This window comes from Notothenia rossii (genome assembly GCF_949606895.1).
Source record: "Notothenia rossii genome assembly, chromosome: 3".
Lineage (NCBI taxonomy): Eukaryota > Metazoa > Chordata > Actinopteri > Perciformes > Nototheniidae > Notothenia > Notothenia rossii.
Genome location: NC_136901.1, coordinates 38,536,320 through 38,557,908, shown reverse-complemented (window position 1 = coordinate 38,557,908; position 21,589 = coordinate 38,536,320). Strand labels below are relative to the sequence as shown.

At 41.9% G+C, this 21,589-nt stretch overlaps 2 protein-coding genes across 2 annotated transcripts in view; one reads left to right on the top strand and one right to left on the bottom strand.

The window, feature by feature from the left end:
• tnfsf10l (TNF superfamily member 10, like) overlaps positions 1 to 21,589 on the bottom strand; it is a 72,669-nt gene that overhangs the window by 37,043 nt on the left and 14,037 nt on the right. The window contains exon 2 of the mRNA XM_079672211.1: positions 9,653 to 9,805. Within this exon, the coding sequence (XP_079528337.1) occupies positions 9,653 to 9,805 (153 nt within the window). The remainder of the gene's footprint in view (positions 1 to 9,652; positions 9,806 to 21,589) is intronic.
• On the top strand, positions 1,491 to 8,733 carry LOC307034518 (E3 SUMO-protein ligase KIAA1586-like; the record flags this gene model as incomplete). Its single annotated transcript, XM_079673345.1, has 5 exons — positions 1,491 to 4,990; positions 6,250 to 6,345; positions 6,512 to 7,253; positions 7,731 to 8,167; positions 8,696 to 8,733. Exons 1-5 carry the CDS (start codon positions 4,765 to 4,767, stop codon positions 8,731 to 8,733), a joined length of 1,539 nt encoding a protein of 512 aa, XP_079529471.1. The 5' UTR covers positions 1,491 to 4,764.

Genomic DNA, 21,589 nt, shown 5'->3' with positions numbered 1-21,589 from the left:
ACCTTTCCCCATCATGAGATTTAAACCTGTGAACAAATGGTCTATGGTCCATCATAAGCCCCAGAAAAGACGACAAGAACAACTGATCTAGTCCCTGCTAGGCTTGGAGTGAAGCAGCAGCAGCAGCAGCAGGCCCTTTCTTTGGAGCAAAGTTACAGTTGTTCACGTTGGTCAGATACCAACCAAGAAGTGTCATGAACCAGCCAAGGAAAGCTAGTTAAATCCCAGTCCGAAGCCGATGCAGTCTCCCAGAACATTTACCAGCCTCAGCAAATCAATCGTTGCAAAACTGCGTCTGAAAGGTACCAGTTATCTCCCACGGTCGCCAGCTTCGATAAAGGACGTACAGTTCAGTGCAGTAGGCCTCAGCGCCCTTTTAGCAGTCTGATTTATTTCACCATATAAACATCTTGACCTGTCAGCAACTACTGTCCCGTTGTTAGTTAAAAAGCTTGGCTGATGATTCAATTTTTACATCTTTGAGCATGTTACACTGACAATGGAAATGGTCATGATTGCTTGCACGGTTAAAAGTGATAGAACTGGTGAAATTGAAACCGTGTAATTGCCATCCTCTTTCAGTATTCATCTGTGTAAAATGAAAAAGAAGTTGCAAAGGAAAGAGATGGCGCCTACTTGGTCCGCCAGCTCGATCTGAACCATAATGTTAGCCTTTCAACTCAGCTGATGTCTTCAAAAAACCGTTTCTTTGCCACAAAGTAAAATGCTTTCCTCAAGAGTAGTTTGCTTTGTCTCTTTGTTATTCAAGCTGTTGGGAAAAAGAAGGTCATTCAGATAAGCTTGACTTCATGCGTGAATGTTTGGGACACAAGTAATTTGATGTAGATTTGTTAGGATGGTGTGTCGGCAGCAGTTACTCGAGGAAAACTAGACATTCCTGTTCCCGTCCACTGAGAAGCAAAGGGGCATGGAGCAGGACTTTCCGATTGTATCGTACACGTAGAGCAGAGAGGGAGAGAAGGGTGAAGAGGTGAGAGGTACGGGGGAAAGATTGGATGAGAGAATCAAACCAGAAAGAAAAGACCAACTTAAAGGTCCCCTATTATACTGTTTTTCATCAATATATGACAAGTCTCAGATATATACAGAACATGTCTCTGATTGGCTGAAACACCAAACAGATCATTGCAGCATTACCCATAATCCCCTCTGTTTCAGCCCTGTTTCAAAAGTACTGATTCTCTGTCTGTTACTTTAGATGAAAATAAGGAGCCCCTCCCCACGCCCCTCTGAGAGACATTTGGTTACAAAGAACACAATGGTGCTCTAGGAGGAGATTCAGGTGATAAGGGGGGGAGGAGGGGGGGGGGGGGGTTACCTTGGTTGCTGATTGGCTAATGGTTACTCAAGCCAAAACATCGTTATGACATCATAAAGTGGCAAAAATCTGATCAGCTCATTTTCAGACAGGTTTTTATAGAAATGGATCAAAAAGAGAGAGAATCTTTGTTCCTGAAACTTTCAGAGTCTCTTTACAGAGAGAGGACACATGTTGATGTGGAAGAGACATGAAGAAGAGGGGACACAGGTTGATGTAGAAGAGACATGAAGAAGAGGGGACACATGTTGATGTAGAAGAGACATGAAGAAGAGGGGACACATGTTGATGTAGGAGAGACATGAAGAAGAGGGGACACATGTTGATGTAGAAGAGACATGAAGAAGAGGGGACACATGTTGATGTAGAAGAGACATGGAGAAGAGGGGACACATGTTGATGTAGGAGAGACATGAAGAAGAGGGGACACATGTTGACGTAGAAGAGACATGAAGAAGAGGGGACACATGTTGATGTAGAAGAGACATGAAGAAGAGGGGAAACATGTTGATATAGAAGAGACATGAAGAAGAGGGGACACATGTTGATGTAGAAGAGACATGAAGAAGAGGGGACACATGTTGATGTAGAAGAGACATGAAGAAGAGGGGACACATGTTGATGTAGAAGAGACATGAAGAAGTGGATTTTGCATAATAGGGGGACTTTAAAGAAAAGGACAGACGGTGGTTGGTGTGTGTTTGTGTGGAGGAAATGAGGGGGCTGAAGATATACGGCTGCGAGCGTCCAGACTTCCAGACGGAGCAGGAGAAGTCCTCTTGGCTATGTCTGAAGGAAGATGACTCATATCAATGGAGTGACTCAGTGGGCTTTTAAATGTGTGTGTGTGTGTGTGTGTGTGTGTGTGTGTGTGTGTGTGTGTGTGTGTGTGTGTGTGTGTGTGTGTGTGTGTGTGTGTGTGTGTGTGTGTGTGTGTGTGTGTGTGTGTGTGTGTGTGTGTGTGTGTGTGTGTGTGTGTGTGTGTGTGTGTGTGTGTGTGTGTGTGTGTGTGTGTGTGTGTGAGAGAGAGAGAGAGAGAGAGAGTGAGAGAGAGGGGGATTCTCGGAACACAACTTCCTGAAGCCATTGGTCTTTTCACGCTGACTTAGCATAAGTACTGAGGGAAGTGTGAGCCGTCCATTCCCGTCTTGGAACAAACAAACTACTTTTCTGGTCTGATTCTCTAAGACAAGTCATACCAGATGCTTGTAAACCTAAACATATGGAGAGACATCATACAATCACTGTTTTGGTCCAAATTGGCTGACGTTGTTCTATGTTAGGTATCATTGGGCTCAATCTGGGGTAATCTGGGGGTTTCTCAAGGACACAGATTCCTGCCGGTGTTGTTATTGTCGTTTGGTTCACTGACCAATGGAGGCACACTTGATTTTGGCTACTACTTCTACTTGCGAAGTATTTGAAGAATGCCGCCAGATTGACCAGATTTGAGGCATATTATTCCTGTTGTGGGAACCAAAAACCTCAAGATACTCTATTACAAAATAGTCCTGTAATGTGACGAGTACAGCAACCAGACAACACTGATAACAGTATGTATGTGCTATAAGGTTCCTTAAAAGAACTCTGGGAACCTCCAGAAATCCACACTCCCTCTTGGAACATCGAAATAAAGAACATTGTGGGGGGGGGGGGGGGGGGTGTCGCACGTATGTTTTTTTCAAAACAGGATGTCCTTAAGACAGGTTTATGGTAACATCTGAATTGTTGTGTCTGTGCCATCTGCAAGTGGACGTACATACATTTGAATTTGAACTGTTTTTGTCTGATGTATGGTGCATCAAGCAGTTCTGCAGATGAAGCTTCTAAGCAGACACTTGGCATACACACACAGACACACACACACACACACACACACACACACACACACACACACACACACACACACGTTTGTATTCACTGAGGTTTTATCAGTTGTTGATGGCTTTGTGGAGCCATGTTGACAGAGACAGACGTGTTTATTCTAGCACAGGCCCTCGCAAACAGTGAGGTTGAAGATCAAGCTTATCTCCAAAGCCTTACACTCTTTAATTAATCCCTGCAGTATCACTTCCTCCAGCAACAACCTCCGACAGGTGCTAAAAATAAACAAAATAGCTTAAATGCTTGTATGTTGACGGTTAGCTACAAATGTTTGTCTGCGGAAAACATGTTGATCAGCTAATGGAGGTACAGCGTGAACAGTGTCGGTGCAGACGGAGATAACGATTGTAGTTCTCACATTTCTTACACTTATAACGTTTCTCCTTCTCTCAATCCATCACGGTTTCTGTATGAGAAATACTGTCTCATTAAGTGTTATATTGTAAGTTGATGGCTGGAAATGGGATGATTGAGGGGATAGATTTAAGAGTTAATATTAGAACCATTTTGTAACACAACGGTCCATCTGCAGTTTTTCATAAAACTAAAATGGAACTTAGAACTCTGTTGCCTCGTCCATCTCAATTTGTTTAATGCAACACACATGCCCTGAATAACTGTACTGCACTTATGCGACGAGTCTTACATTCTCACAGCTGAAGAATTCCCCTTTTTACGATGACAAATTTCCCCAATCAGTCCGCACATGTGTTTCTCTGCTCACTGTAACACCATCTGTTCTCTAACCCCGAGGTCAGCAGAGACCCCCACACAGGGCTCAGTTCATATCCAAAATATATCATTAAGTGATTCAAGATTAGAGTCTGGATTTCATCTGCTCGCATTGTCATGATTTAAGCATTTAATGCATGGCGGTAATGCATTTCATTTAAGGTCGAAGAGTGTTATTGTCATGTGTGAATAGCTACAGTGTACAGCGTTGAATATTTGAAATATCACCACTTTTGGTTTGCCTGTATTTCTGTTATAACATACCGTAGTTTGCTATTGACTGATTTTGCCGCGTTGTGTATGATACGCTGCTTTTTATTCGAAAAACACCTACAAAAAACATGTCTTGCCGTCATTGATTTAGCACAGACTAGTTAAAGCTTTGCACAACTGTTTGACCTACTTTACTGGAGGCTGGACTGATACCAGTAGAAATACCAATATAAAAATACCGTAGAAGCAGTGGTGTAGTCCAGGGTATACGCAGGTATACGGCGTATACCCACTTATTTTTCAGACACCATGGCGTATACCCACTTCTCAATCACCGCTGGTGCGCATTATTTAGTAGTGGCTCAATGTCATTTCATAGTACTGTGAAGACTCATGACACAAACCTACTCTGCCTCATATTGGCTAACTCTATGCCTTCGCTGGTTAGATTGGTCAGGTTTTCAGCGCAAGAACTGATGAAAAACCAATCAGAGGCAGAGTAGGGCGGGTCTTAATAAGGGAAAAAAACTGCATATAGACAAATGTTAATTTACTTTCAACTATTTGCCATTACAAAAATTGTATGAACTGTTAAAATGAAGCGAGCCATTCAGACTAAAATTTCCTTTTACAATAAACGTCCTTGTGGAACTACATCGGCCAGCAGCTCAGCTACAGATAGTGAGGCTAGAACACCGGAGCTGTTAGCTGATAGCCCTGTTATCATCAGCCCTGACATCAGCCCAACACCTGCGCTCCCTCCGTCCCCCTCATCCGTTGAAGAGGATGCTGACAGGGAAGGAGATGAAGACGACAATAACGGTGGGTCTCACTTCTATATTTTAAGATTTTTGTAACAAATCGTAGCTAGGTAGTCATATATACTAACATAAAAGTAGTAATAGCATTATTTTCGTTAATAGTTGGTTTCAACTTTTAAATTTAGTATTTCTGATTCTAGTGGCGCTAGTTAGCTATTATAGCTTCATGGCAATGAGCACAGCACACCTTAGTGAGACAGAAAGACATTTGGAAAATACATCCATTATTTGCTGCAATCCATATTTATTACTCTGAACTTTATTGTGTCCCTTATGCTAAGTGTCCGCCCCAACTTTATTTTCCTGACATTTACATTTATCTTGTACACAAAATCCATCCCCATACACCAGAGATAGCCTGAAGGCTTTTCAAGAGCATAGCTAGGTACCACGCAATCTGAAGAACGTTAGCGCTTAGCTAACGTTAGCTAACATAATGCTAAGATCATCGTGTGTTTGGTGACGTGACACAGCTATCTGCTTAATTGTAACATTAGCTGTGGCAACTGAAGATTAGTGTTTTGGATTGTCAGCGTTTTCCTGTCAAATGGAGATAAAAAATTAGCTAGCTAGCACTAGCAGCTACATAATTTGCCTAATTTATAGGAGACTGCACAATCTGAGGGTAGATGTTGGCTGCCAGTGGTCTCTTCTAATTAAAGACAGCCATTTATCCCGCCGATCTACCTCTTTTAGGATTGAATAAAGTCTTATATCTGTGTTACTTTGGCGACTGTTGTTTCAGCCAACAGCTTAAAAATAGCAAGGGCATTTTGACCTTGTGCGACGCACAGCCAAATTCGGGCATAGCGACGCTACGTGGAATCCACGAATTTGGATACATTATGAAAACGGGTACTTTTATTTTGAAGGCAGGATGCGGTAGGAAGTAAAAGACTTATATGACGGTAAAAGTTTAAAAGTGCGTCTTCCTCACGAAAGGAAACGTGCTGTTGTTTACCAAGGACCTGGTTGAAAAGGGCACAAGGTTTGTCTGTGTTTAGGTCTAATTTGTGTGCAACATTGAGTCACGTCATAACGCCTTTTCTTAGAAGAGTTTTCACACTTTGTATTGACACAGCCATGGATAAAGCTACAGCTAGGCCCTGTGTAATTGACTATTTGACTATTTGGGGGCTAAAATGAAAAATCTAATAATGCAGATTATGAAGGTGACGACTTTACACTTTTGAATAGGTTATGGTCATTGTTCCCCTTTTATAGCCTATAATTCAATCACTTTTGTTGTTCTTCCCTTAGACATCAATAATGACTGGCCTGACCTGTGGACTGTCAATCAAAAAGAGGATTTTAAATCCAAGAACCGCTGGTTGGGATCCAAAAACAAAAAACTTGGTAAGTTTAGGTATCTTGTTAGTTTAGGTAGCTTCTGAAACAGTGGACACACATTAATATTGTGTGCGTGTGTGTGTGTGTGTCCTTTTATGTATATGGGAAAAATAGACCATGCACACATACAGCTGTGGATACAGTAGTTACATTGTATGTTTATGCTTCACAGGATGTCTGGTTTGTAGCAGTGTGAACTCCATTGGGATCAACAAGGAGCAAGGTGTATCACTCTCAAGAGAATGGATGAACTTTGAAATTCAAGTGTCTTCTCAGGGAAGTAGAGAAACAGGTCTGTCAGTCTTGAGAAATAAGATCAGGAAACATGCTTTGTCCAAGGCACACTCTCAGGCTGTGAAGGTGGCAGAACAACAAAAAGAATTGGCCATTGAGAATGCAGTGGAGGTTATGACTGAGTCCTACAAGAAGGAAACTGATGCTGTGTTCCGAACAGCCTACCATTTGGCCAAAAAGAACAGACCCTTTTCTGACCATGAGAGCCTCATTGAGCTGCAGGAACTGAATGGTGTTAAGATGGGCTCAATACTTCATTCACGTTACAGTGCAACACAAATCATACAACATGTTGCCAGTGAGATGCAGAGCAAAATTGTGAGTAACATAATAGCATCATCCACGAAGTTAGCTGTCCTTATTGACGAGGCCTCTTCTTTAAGTCACAAACCTGTCATGACAGTTTCTGTAAAAGCGTCAATTGAAAGAGCAAGCCCTGAGTTCATATTCCTTGATCTAGTTGAATTAGACAATCAGAGAGCAGATGGCATAGAACAGGCTTTACTCACCTGTTTAATGAAGGCTGGCTTTACAGAAGAGTGGCTTCTTGAAAACTGGGTAACATTTGTGTCTGATGGAGCCAGTGTCATGCTAGGAAAGAAGTCAGGAGTAGCAACCAGGTTGACCTCGAGATTCCCAAGGCTCTTTGTGTTGCACTGTATTAACCATAGGCTGGAACTAGCTGTGTCAAATGCTGTTGATGAGGTGACGGGTGTCAACCACTTTAAAATATTTATGCAGAAGCTATATTCACTTTATAGTATGTCGAACAAAAATGAGCGTGAACTCAAAGATGCAGCAGCTGAAGTAGGCTCACAACTTCTTCGCATTGGCAGAGTTTTAGATGTACGCTGGGTGGGCAGTAGCTTTCGTACTGTTCGTGCTGTGTGGACATCCCTGGGAGGTCTTGTGCAGCACTTTAAGAATGCGTCTGCCGATGAGATGAGGTCCACCAAAGAGAAACAAATGTACAGAGGTTTATTATACCGTCTTCAAAGTCCTGAATTTATCTGTGACCTTGGGCTCATGTATGACACTCTCCATGAACTAAGTGTCCTGTCACTGGAGCTTCAAGCTCATTCTATAACTCTCCTCAGAGCAGAGCATCTGCTGAAACGCTCAATCAGAGTGATACAGTCTTTCAAAGAGAGTCCAGGTGAAAAATACTGTGAGGCTTTAGAGGCAAAAGAGGCTGGGGAGTATCGCTCTATAGCTCTAGTAGGAAATGCAAAGCTGAAGTCAATCAATCCAGGCCAGTTCTTACAAAGCCTTGTGAACAATCTTGAGCAACGCTTGTCTTTCGAAGATGCGGTCATCAAGGACTTCAGCATCCTTGATCAGAGTAAATGGCCATCAAACCCCAGCATTCGCCATGGTGAAGACCAGGTTAAGCGACTGTGCAAGCGATTTCACTTGTGCACAGACCAAGCACTGAATGGGATGCGAGACCTACTGGAAGAGCCCAATAGTGAGCCCAAGGACCTAAAACCACTCATGAACTGTATGAAGACATTCCCTGTCAGCACAGCAGAGTGTGAGAGGAACTTTAGCCTTATGAACAATATAAGCTCAGACAAAAGGGCTGTACTACTGATCTCAAACATATCAAACTTGATGATGATTAATATCAACGGCCCCCCTACTTCTATGTTTGATCCTCAAAAGTATATGAGGACCTGGTTGAAGAGACACCGTGCTGCCACTTCTATGCGTTCAAGGCAATGCGGTGTGAAAACTCCTGCAGAAAGCAAGTCTGTCTGGAAAATACTGTAATATGAGCACTTACTTAGAAACCCAGCACTGGGTTGAGAGAGTCACTTTGGTTTTCATGGATATGTTGTAAAATGTATATATTTTTGTTCATTGTTATATATTGTTGTTTTGTAACATATCGTTTTGAATTTATTGTTGAATTATTTGAATGATGATATTCAATATTTGTGGTGATATTTATTTATATATATATATATATATATATATATACACTATATTGCCAAAAGTATTGGGTCACCTGCCTTGATGTGCATATGAACTTAAGTGACATCCCATTCTTAATCCATAGGGTTTCATATGACGTCGGTCCACCCTTTGCATCTATAACAGCTTCAACTCTTATGGGAAGGCTTTCCACCAGGTTTAGGAGTGTGTTTATGGAAATATTTGACCATTCTTCCAGAAGCAGCAACTGAAGTTGGATGAAGAGACTGGCTCTCAGGCTGTGCTCCTAATTCATCCCAAGGGTGTTCTATTGGTTTGAGGTCAGGACTCTGTGCAGGCCAGTCAAGTTCATCCACACCAAACTCTGTCATCCATGTCTTTATGGACCTTGCTTTGTGCACTGGTGCACGGTCATGTTGGAACATGAAGGGGCCATTCCCAAACTGTTTTCAAAGTTGGGAGTATGGAATTGTCCAAAATCTCTTGGTTAAATTACCTCACAAATGCGCTTCTGGAAGAATGGTCAAAAATTCCCATAAACACACTCCTAAACCTTGTGGAACGCTCTGCTTATTTATATAACAAATAATTCACTCATGAGAAGGAACGACAGATGTCCCGTAATATAGTGGAGTAAAAGTAAGATATTTTACTTTGAAATGTAGTGGAGTAAAAGTAAAAAGTCCCCCAAAATGGAAATACTTAAGTAAAGTACAGATACTTCAAAAAAGTACTTAAGTACAGTAACGAATTACATTTACTTCGTTACTGTCCACCACTGTGTGTAAGTAATACTGAGTAACTATACTGGGTTCATATTTTTGGGGTGAACTAAATAGAGTATGTCACTATAAAACAGGGCGATAATCCTTTGCACTATGGGCTGCTTAAAAAAAATTGCAAAACTAAGAGTATACCCACTTCTCCAGGGACCACTACACCACTGCGTAGAAGTTATTTACTGCTGAAGCCAATCGAGATTTCTTTATCCAAGTCGAATACAGAGGTTTAATATGAACCTCCTCTGTACTCGCACTTGTTCTGAAAGTCAGTAAATGTCGTATTTACTTTAGTTTCTTACCTTGGAGATGTATGCTTTGATGCCCTCGGCCAGTTTGATGCATGGCTCTCCAAAAAGCTGTGCCAGCTGCTCGGGGATGTCCTGGTCTTTATCCAGATTCAGGTTCAGCAAGCTCAGGCACTTCAGCTCCTCTGTCACACCCTGGCTACGCACCTACAAACACATCCAAAAAAAAAAAAGAACGATTTGAAGTGCCTGTTATCAACTATCGACGGAAACTCTGCCATATGTTTTCGTAAATTGGGTTATCGGGCATTTGTGCTGCTTTCGTGTGTTAAACAGTTGAAACATTCCAATGATTGCATCGTCAACTTGGAACAACACCTCGAATACAGATATCAAAGTGTTGTTTGAATTCTCTGAGCATTACGATACAACACATCTGTTTCCATAGACTTATAGCTCAGGGTTGGAAGTAAAGAAACCATCCAGAAAGCCATTGAAAGCATGTAGAAAAGTGCTTTCTTTAAATGCATTCTAGTTTTTTTTCCCTCTTGCATGTTTTTACTGTTTGCTTTCTTACAACTTGTTTCTTTTGTCACATCTGTTTACTTTTTTCTCTCCATGTTTTGCCATTTATTTCTGTTCACGGTGCACATTTCCCAAAACACGCTTCACTCCTTAAGTGTAACTGTCCTCGGGGAGGGAAATGGCACAGTGGTGCTGAAGTTACTTTTATGAAGAGAATGAAAGAAAGTAAAACACATGGTGGTAATTCGAAGTGGAAAAAAAATAGTTTGGGCCCAGAGTAGAGAACACACATCCTTATGAGTGCATGCATGGTCTTCCTGAAGGCTTTCGACTGGACATACACTTAAACATAGTGTATCCTTATCGAGACATCTAATAAGAGTTAACTACGCTTAAATTGTTTCTTTCCCCCTTTTGCTACGCCTCCTGTTTGGCTTCAGTCTGAATTTTGGGGCAGCACGGGTCGAGTAAAACATCTTTGGGAACTGAAAATGGGGCTCAGTAACATGCATGTACAGTGTGTGTGTGTGTGTGTGTGCGTGTGTGTGTGTGTGTGTGTGTGTGTGTGTGTGTGTGTGTGTGTGTGTGTGTGTGTGTGTGTGTGTGTGTGTGTGTGTGTGTGTGTGTGTGTGTGTGTGTGTGTGTGTGTGTAGTCTTCAGGGAGGTTGTAAGCGTCACGGTCTGAAAGCCCTGCTAATGACTTTATAACAAGCACTGATGAGGAGAGAGAGATTACAGAGCTGCACTCCTTCACCCCCGTTCTTTATTTGTATTAATGTCTTTCCGCTTGACCCCACTTTTCTAATGAAACCTGTTCCCTTGTCTTTTTTCTCTCTCTGGAGGTTTTTCTGCTTTCCTTTGTCCTTTTTCTTTCTTTACGTCTTTCTTTGTCCCCGCGAAACAGTTCTCGTTGACGCATGAGTGGATTTTGAAAGCGGCGTTTCAAAGTGCGTAAATTAGTTTAAACCAAGTGCTTACGGGAAAAGCGAACTAGGTCACATGACGTACGTTTGAACTTGTTGCCTAGTCCTGAAAGGGTAATTAATTCACATGTAGAACATTTCATAATGAGCCGATTTAGATACAGATGCAATTGTTCCAGTGAGTGCACATTTAAGAATAAAAGCTTCAGGTCAACTTTAATAGACGTACAATGTAGGACTGTACCCGAATATTCGTTCGTTGGAGTGCTATTCGGGTTTCAATTTCGTTATCCGGATATTCGTTTTTTAAATTGAAATTATTGAAAACTCCAATATCAACGTAAGAGCTTGTGCCTCTTCGGGGGGTGCTAACACTTAACCACAAAAGTTATTGTTTACTTTCTCCGTCTTTATATGTAGACATGACTTTTTCTCCGTTAATCTCTGTCACGTTGTTTCCATAGCAACGACAACTTCCTGTCAACAGCGCTACCTCTCCTTCAAAATAAAAGCATGACCATACAAAATAGGAAGCCAAGCCAAATTACACTTAAAACATATACAACTGCAACGAAAGTAACAAACACAATGCGATATCCTTTTCAATTTCCAAGAACGCAAATTGGGTTACATTAACAAATAACTATAAAACAACAATACTGTAGAATAACTAAAGGAATGCCGTGGATAAACCGAAATACACGTGTTGAAGCGGTTCGCTGCTGATTACCCCGGGCGGGCCGAATATTCGCTGCTGAGTAGCCTACTACCGAATTGCCCTAGTACAATGTCAAATATGGTCAAATATACAAAGTGCATGAAGCAGAAATGGAGATTTCCCTAACAGAACCTTACTTTCTCCAAGTGTTGCTATACTGCTAAATTTATTATACGTGTTTGATCTGTCCTCGTAAAAAGATGAGATGCACAAACGACCTAACATTGAAAAATGTACATATTTTACAGTCAGAGGTTTGGATTTACGCCTTCCTTTTGGCGGAGATGTTTCTGCACATGGGATCGTAAATTTAATTTGGGCAAAGATTTAAAAGCAATTCAGTGTGAATGGAACAATCCTTACTATTAAATCCCCATTTAAAGCTGTATTCTCCATTGGTTTAGGAAATCAATTCAAATTCAAGATACGTTTGTCTCTGACGAACAATTGAATGTATTAAAGTTTACCGAAGATACGATAACAACACTTAAAAAAAACTGCAATTGAAGTGAGAGTCAGTCCAGTCGAGGTGAATGTCAAAGGTTTACTCAACTAAAAGTGTACTATTAAGTATCATTATAAGTAATTATCCAAAAAAGGCCCTTTCATAGGTTTCCGTTACATTTTAACATATAATATTGGCCTTTTATTGCTGACATTTTAGCATTTTAATGTAGTTTCTAGTTGAGGTGAAGCTGATTTCAATCCATTTTCATACTGTTGGTCATTTTAACTTGTAACATGCATCATATTCTACAAGCTAATCATGTTTTGGATGCACATACTGTAGTAATCTGAAATACAATATCTCCCTTTGAAATGTGGTCCCATGGCAGTATACAATTCCAACTTTCCAGCAGTATAACATACAAAACTAAAGTGTTTGCTTTAATCTTTTAAGTTACTTTCCAACCCTGTCAAGGACTCACAAACCATATACTCTGTATTGCCCTTCAGGGAGAAAACAAAGCACAATGCACAGTAATAAATCATCTGCATACAATCAGTTCTCTTCCCAGTAAAAAAAAAACTGCTGACAGTGGCATCTTGGCAGAGACAGTTTGTCTTTTAGAGAGTTGGTTTGTGATGACAGTTAACATTGGCAGACGTTTTGGGGAGGTTCAAACATGGATGAGTGAATCTGAGCAACAATTGGAGTGAAAGTCGGTTTAATTTCCCCCCCGGCGCCTCTGACAAAACACACTCCCTGCCTAGGTGGTTCTGCACGAAGGATTCATTGTTATTAAGGAGTGTCGTATGTGAGAATAAAAGGTTAGACTTAATAGGGCTTTCGTGGGTGTGTGTGTGTGTGTGTGTGTGTGTGTGTGTGTGTGTGTGTGTGTGTGTGTGTGTGTGTGTGTGTGTGTGTGTGTGTGTGTGTGTGTGTGTGTGTGTGTGTGTGTGTGTGTGTGTGTGTGTGTGTGTGTGTGTGTGTCACATTACGTTGTGACAAGGCCGGTATGGAGCGTCTCATCCACAGTAGGGAGCAGATAATAAAGCTTGTTCACATCACTGCACTGAGCTTAGAACAAGATTAGGAGACAACTCTCTGCTCCATTAGTTTATGGAGACAAGGCCAGAGGCTAAACCAAGCTATGCAGAGAAACATCATCACGTTGATTCACTTTTCTCAGGCTTTAGGGGGCTCAGGGAAACGTCCACCAAGTAGAGAAAGTGAGATATGTTGTTATCTGTTGTGTGTTGGGGGTAAAGGAATGCTTTTTGGTTTTGGGAATGTCAGAAGAAAGATCTCTTTGAAAGTTCCGTTGTTGAGACATTTCGTTCAAAACCACATAAAGAAATGGTTAGGGTTAGGGTCGGTGGCGCTACATAAAAAGAGGGCGAAAAAGTTATTTTTCATCGTTTTCTCCTGATCCGATCCAATTGGAGTAGAGATCTGCATGTATGTGGTTTGGATATACCAAGAATGGTGAAAACCAGATTTAGTATGTCTCAAATAGCCTGATGTGTTTATTATGAAGTAGCTTTAAAAGTAAATTAGTTTAAGCCAAGCGGGGAAGACGGGCGCTTACGGAAAAGCTAACTAGGTCACATGACATAAGTTTGAACTTGTTGCCTAGTCCTGAAAGGGTGACTCATGTCTTTGATGAATACACATAACACACCGTAATTAGCCCATACTTTAAGAGGAAAGATATCTTTGAAAGGAACAAAAGTGTTGCTCAAAGACATTTCGCTCAAAACCAAATAAAGAAATGTTGGCGGCACACCATCAAAAGAGGTTGAATTGCCAACATGACAAAAGCAATCATCTGTTTTGGCGCAATTGACATTTTGAGGCCATTAATACAATAGTTGTCGATGTGTTTCAGTCTAGACGTACAAGATGGCGGGCCAACAGAGCTGGAGCCACACAGCCTGTTTGAGTTTAACCCAATGAAAGAAGCACATTTTGACGTCAGATCACATTTAGTTTAGCCTCTCTCTCTCAGCAGGTAATCTGTGTCCAATACTTCTCCAAGTCTCCCGGCACGATCTTTTCCTTGGTTTTCATCCACTGTCTGATCCTACCAAACCCTGAGAAGCCAAATTCTGCATGTGCTGAGCAGTTAGCGGCGTGACAAGACATCATCCTGCCATTGATTTGCTTCATAACAATATCCAACGCTCCTTTTTCTGAGGCCAAGGAACTGATATCCGTTGACTTCTTTAAAAAGCAAACTGAAAACCCATTTCTTCGCATCTGTCTTCCTTGTGAACTAATTTCCATCACCGAGTTTCAACATTACCATCACTTCAGTCCAGTGGCGAACCGTGTCTATCTCAACTGGACCTTCTGTAGACACACACACACACACCCCCCCCCCCCCCCCCCCGCCGCCAAACAAATCAACGTAACACTGTAACGTTACAGATCAACAACACAGATAAGATTCTCATTTATTCATTTTATATACATTTTATTTATAAAATACTGTTCCAGGTTATTCTCTGAATACCTTGAAGGCCCTGACGGTTCGCCACTGCTTCAGTCACATGCTTTTATCACATGGCAATACTTATGTTGAGGTATAATGTTTGTATCATTCTTGACGTTTGTATTTTGTTTTGGTGTTTGCTTTGTACAGCCCTTTCTTGTGATTTGGGGCTGTAATACATTTTGATTTGATTTGATATTCAAGTGATCATGTTTGCTATGTCCTTCACTTTGAGGCCTGGGTTTGGTTGGAAAGCAGAGAGGGAAATGTGTGTAAACCAGTAGAGACCTGCAAGCCTCCGGAGATAGGGGGGGGGGGGGGGGGGGGGACGGACACTCTCAACTCTACGAAAACCCTGGGAGCAACTGGAAATGCTCCACAGGTTTTTAACATCAACAGTGAGAGGAAGACCCTCCCTCTTCTCCGCTGAGTGCTCCTCTGACAGCAGTTTTTCTTCGCCAAGTCCTTACTCCACTCTTGAAATTGCAACACTGGCCCCACTGGCTATCAATTTGGGAACATGACTCAACGGAAAGCTGACAGCGGGTCCGCCTCAACCTTCAAAAAATATCCCCTCTGTGTGGAAATTGATATTATTTCTGACAAAAACTTGATCAAGTACTTTTCATTCCCAAACACAAATTGGTGGAGGAGTCGTAATCCTTGCTTCGTAATCCATAATCTGCTCGCTGCCTTTTTATTGGTCAAATAACTGCTATATTCTCGTCTGTGTAACTCGTCCCATGAGTGGTGTAAATTCAGATTGCTGACATCGATGACTTGTATTTCCCCCCCCCCTGCCATAATGAGTCCATGGGGCCGGGCTAACGCACATGCTAAAAACATTCAGACACACACAAGACCTCATGTTACTCTCCGTTGTGTTTTAAAAGAAGGTTAACTGAGAGTGCGTGACTTTGGTTTAGTGAGTAAAGAGGAGTGTGTCTGTATATATCATTGTCAGTGGACATACCATTCGGTTTTCCCCCTTTCGAAATGTCTCGTTGAAAGTAGTTTCTTTTATTTACGGACAGAATGGAGGAGATTTAAGGGGATTTAAAAGCCTCTGGTTTAGGCGGTCATGTTCAGGTTAGTTTGTTCATTTCTTATAAATTAACTAACAGGCAGAAATGGGACAGTTTGCCTCAAATTATAGAGTTTTAAAAGTACTGTAGCAAATGCTTTTTAGATTCTCTATGTTACTTTCTAGATATTTGGTGTTTTACATATCACATTTTGACTAATCTGAGACTTCAACAATGTTCACTTGTTGTGATATCTTAATTGCTCTCGTGTCGAAATGTTATTAAAAGCACAAAGAAAAAGGGATTTGGAAAAACATATTCCTCGAGTTGTATGATGTTTTGTTTTCATACTTGACGCTGACACCTCATTAAAACCTGATGGATCTGTTTTGCAATGAACTGCAGAACAGTTGGAGCCAAAAGAAGCAAAATGTTAGAAAAGGTTTCTCATGCTGTCGGAACATATTTTAGAGCCTTGGACCAAATAGTTAATCACTCGTAGATCATAACTACTGTTGTCGAAATACAAGTGCTGGCCTTGGATCGTCCCTGTTGGTCTGCTTTTGGGAACCATCGGAATACACACACACACACACACACACACACACACACACACACACACACACACACACACACACACACACACACACACACACACACATACACACACACACACACACACACACACACACACACACACACGTGATATATGCAGTGTTTTAATCCCGTTTTATCCAGAGTACATGCGGTGATGCCGGGCTCCAGAGAGAGAGGAAGGGTCCGGGCTGACAGAGCTCCTGTGATCCTGATGCCGACTCTCTCAGGAAGCTCCGAACAATGCTTCACTGTTCCCCCTCTGTCTGTGTGTGTGTGTGTGTGTGTGTGTGTGTGTGTGTGTGTGTGTGTGTGTGTGTGTGTGTGTGTGTGTGTGTGTGTGTGTGTGTGTGTGTGTGTGTGTGTGTGTGTGTGTGTGTGTGTGTGTGTGTGTGTGTGTGTGGCCTGCCCCCAAGTGTGTATGTGCAAAAGTGTGTGTTTACTCGCTGGACACCAAACCCTGAAAAGAATATCTCAGAGGGCCACTTGGAAACTCGGCTACAATTATATGTGTGTGTGTGTGTGTGTGTGTGTGTGTGTGTGTGTGTGTGTGTGTGTGTGTGTGTGTGTGTGTGTGTGTGGGGGTGTGTGTGTGTGTGTGTGTGTGTGTGTGTGTGTGTGTGTGTGTGTGTGTGTGTGTTCGTCTGGGAGTTCCTTGGCAGTCCAAAACTCTAATTTGAAGGGATTAGGAAGACGAGAAGGTGGCCACGTAACTCAAATCCCGCAGGCCAGAGGTCTGGACCAAGAGTGTGTGTGTGTGTGTGTGTGTGTGCGTGTGTGTGTGTGTGTGTGTGTGTGTGTGTGTGTGTGTGTGTGTGTGTGTGTGTGTGTGTGTGTGTGTGTGTGTGTGTGTGTGTGTGTGTGTGTGTGTGTGTGTGCAAAAGTGTGTGTTTACTCGCTGGACACCAAACCCTGAAAAGAATATCTCAGAGGGCCACTTGGAAACTCGGTTACAATTGTGTGTGTGTGTGTGTGTGTGTGTGTGTGTGTGTGTGTGTGTGTGTGTGTGTGTGTGTGTGTGTGTGTGTGTGTGTGTGTGTGTGTGTGTGTGTGTGTGTGTGTGTGTGTGTGTGTGTGTGTGTGTGTGTGTGTGTGCGTGTGTGTTGGGGGATGAACAGTGGGCACAGAGGTAAAGAGAGGCAGCGAGTTGGCTGTGTTTCAGTACACTCCCGCTGCTCTGTGGTGAAACAGACAATGACAAAGAGAGCGGGGGTGAAATAACAGCTGAGAGCTTGTTAGCAGAGGCACATAAATCTCTTTACCCAAACACACAGGCAGGGAGATACACACACTCAGACGTGGTTCATTATGTTGAGTTACACCATGCTGCGAGACCACAGCCTGTGCCCTTACTGTGTGGAGGACAATCTGTTGCACTGCCAAACATATACTGTACTACAAGGCTGTGTGTAAATGAATGTCAAACTCACATTTAACTTGTGTCAGGAAGAAAGAACGAAGGGTCATCCCAGGGGGAAACATACATTGACTTCCTTTCTTATTGTCACAACACAAGTGATTGGTTTCCCTGGCAGTCACAAATCTTTTCAAATTGCCCCAAATCTTAAAATGTGAGTCCTAAAGAAGTCACAATAACGTCTCCGTCTGGAATTCCTTTTTTTTTAAATTCAACCCGCATACTTTTTGTACGCAAAGGATCCTTGGTATATTGTTTCCAACTCGTGCTCAGTATCGCTTCCTTGTGTTCTCCTGATCAAGTCCAATTGGAGTCATCATCAGCATTTATGTGGTTTTGGATATACCACGACTGATGAAAGACAGATTTAGTGACTCTCAAATAGTCTGAAAACCTGATTTTAGTTTATTATGAAGTAGCTGTGCTTGTGATTTATGAGCTTTGCATTTAAGCTACAACTGTTTTCCTGTTAAGATGAGACTTAAGCGAGTGTGTTTGGCTCTTCATCTCCACTCAGACATTTACACTTTTCTGTGTAAAGTGCCCCAGAGCGATCGTTAAAACCTGCACTGAGACTCGAGTGTTTGCATGAACGTACAAGCTTCTGGTAATTGTGTGCGGCATGTGTGCAAGGGTGAGAATGAGTCCATTTAAAGTTTTATTTGACAACATATGTGTGTGTTTATGTGCGTGTGCATGATTTGTGAAGGTATTTAATGTAAATGCATGTGTGCCAAATTCATCAGGCCTCCAGCGCTGCAGGGTGTTTTCTGGCAGACAGCCAGCGCATTGCCAGCTTTGATGTATTTGTTAAAGCTGTCCGATTCATTCCCAGATTCAGTTTAATACCAACAGCTTTGCCTGCAATCCATCACAGTAAGGAGCAATCTGGCCGAGAAGCTTTTTGAATGCCAACCATACAAAAATGTATTTACGAGGGAAAACACAAAGGGTTCTATTTTGATTACGAACAGTGGGTATACTCTAGGTTCGACAGTACCTCATATCTCGGTGCCGGCCAAGTTTTTGTCTGCTTTTTACCCCCCCCCCCAAAAAACACTGCCAGAGCGCAGCACACACACGGGACAGCTTTCAGGGGAGTATTTCTTCAATCTGAGCCAAATGCACGATCATTAGAGGATTGGGGAATAGAAACCACAGAATTGAACATGGGTTCAGGAAACCTCAAGCGTCCTGGCCTGGCCTCAATGCCAGCTTCACTTTGCGTCATGGAGACAGAGCCATTATCAAATGAAAAGTGCAACAACTAATAACACTGTTTGATGCGTGGTTAGCTCCTATATGAGGCTCATTATCGATTGCTTGTGGAGCCTGTTGCTCGGGATGTATACGAAACATGACACCAGGCTTTGTTTAATCTCAAATCGCGGATCACCGTGAAACTTGAGGACGTCCTGGCCCTGGCCTAAGGTGATTAAAAACCACCAAAGCTGATCCTCTACTTCCTCACTCTACCTCCTATTTCTCCTTCTCAATGGCTCACTTGTCTTTCCTTGAAACGCCAGTCATCTGGGAATGTATGTATTTGCCCGGATAACGGCAGCAGGTGCTTTTAAAATGCAGAGACACTACTTCTGATGAGTGAAAGAGAAAGTAAATCTTCTAAAAAATAACAAGTTAGCGATTCATGAACGATGACAAGGAGGCATTGCTATTTCACACCGCATTGAGTTGACCCTAATTCCCAGAGTGCAACAGTGCAAGAGTCTTCATCATGAACAACACATGCAGTTTCAGAAGATTTTTTGGTTCTTTTTGTTTCAGTTCTTTCGTCTTTTCTGCTTAAATTACTAGGGATGTCCCGATCACCTTTTTTTGCTCCCGATCCGATTCCGATCATTTGATTTTGACAATTTGCCGATACCGATTTTTCCCGATCCGATCTTTGTGCAATGCATTAAGAGAAAAAAAAGAAAAAAAGCATTCAAGTTGTCCCTTAAGGTTATTTTTTTAATTTAAATTGGATATTCTATCCAACATGGATATAGCTTCTTTCTTTCACAGCAGCATTGGATCAGTTCAGTTGTGCAGCATTGGATCAAAACAAAATCAAGCTTTCAGTACTCGTTAGCTTACTGCTACAATTAGACACTGCGCCCTGCCCACTCTGTTGCCAGATTTGAGAGAAATAAGCAACCAGGTCTATGAAAACAAGCCCCAAAGAAGCAACACATGTTGTGTAATTTGAAACCAAAACTAAGGCCTCAGGATGACTTTAAGACTTGAACATGGTCATTTTTGTTTTGTAACATTGAATATAAAATTTAAAAAAAGTATTTAAAAAAAAAAAAAAAATCCCAATCCCCGATTTTTTTCTCTCGATTCCGATCTTTTGAAAATCACGTGATCGGCTCCGATCCCCGATCACGTGATCGGATCGGGACATCTCTATAAATTACCGCGTCGTGACAAAGCCCAACCGTCAGCGCTCTGTAGCCGATTAAGGAAACGATTAAGACTTCATGACCGCCATTATAATGTCAACCAAACCGTTTCCAGTAAAACCCGCCAATTCAGGATTTTTGTTACAATGACCTCACTCCCAATCCTGCGTCTTTGAACTTACGTACAACAACATTAATGATGATAATAGCTTAAACGCAACCGTAAACAAGCGGCTTTGATTGCAGCTTTAAAGGTCCTTGTAAAATAGAACTATTTTTATCACCAGACATAATAAAGATAACATGGTTCGGACACACATTTATAGTAAACTAGAAGGGCATTGGGTTCAAATGATTGCATTTATTTGCCCCCGTGATTTGATGGGGTCTCCCTTGGACCATGCTTCAAGTTTTATGAAAATCAACAGTACTTTTTCTGATATCCTGCTGACGGAAAAACCACAAACCAAATCAAAAACACAACCTCCTTGGCAGAGTGGACACAAATAATCTCAACATCCACTGACAAGACTACATTAAAGTTTGGACATTTCACAACTTGCTATGGCTTCTAAAGACTTCAAAGTTCCCTCTTCAAAGTTTTTTCTTTGGAGCCCAAAATATCAGCAAACAAACCTGTCATCTAAAAAGTATTCGATTATGAGCTGGAGGTGGGGATTCCTCTTCTCAAAAATGGACGTCAAACTTTGACATATGGTCCACATATGCTGTCTTTTTTTCACTCCGTCTAGATTAGAAGATAGCCTGCTTCTGCTTACGAGCCTTAATGGCATTACTGGCATCAGTTACTTCCTTTGCGACAGTGTGTGAGTGTGTGTTTGTGTGTGTGTAAACAACTTAGCTTCCCTCGGTGCTGAGGAATGCTACGAGTGCTCCAACGAGTGATTCGATTATTTGCATGCGTGCTGCAATGTAAATCTATGCATGCAACGTGATTGCGTCGATGAATTTATGTAAGTGTCAATTTGAGCGCACAGAACCTCCCAGTAAGACATCAGAAAACCACTCCCTGTTTGAGGAACTATGACCTCTCTTTGTCAATTTTGCTGTTTTGGATTCCCTCCAGTTTAAATAAGGTTTAAAGAGGGCGGACCTGCCGCTGATATTCCGGTCATTTCTTTCTTTCTTTCGTTTGAACTTCCTTGTGCTTCAAAACAAACGACAATGTTACTGCTTGGATAAAAAGAGAGTTGTTAAACTTATCGTAGAGTTGATGTAACTCTGTTTATGGGTCTGAGAGCTGTGTTATCTATGTTACTGGCATTGAGAGTACAGCCATAGACGTTTGCTCATATTCCAAGGGTTGAGTTTCTCGTAATGGGGTTTAGAACCAGGAACAGGAAAAGACAAGAGCAAGAAGAGGTCAGGGCTTTCCAGTTTCTCACCTGTGCGCACATACCAATGAAAATGCCTGAGGCGACTGA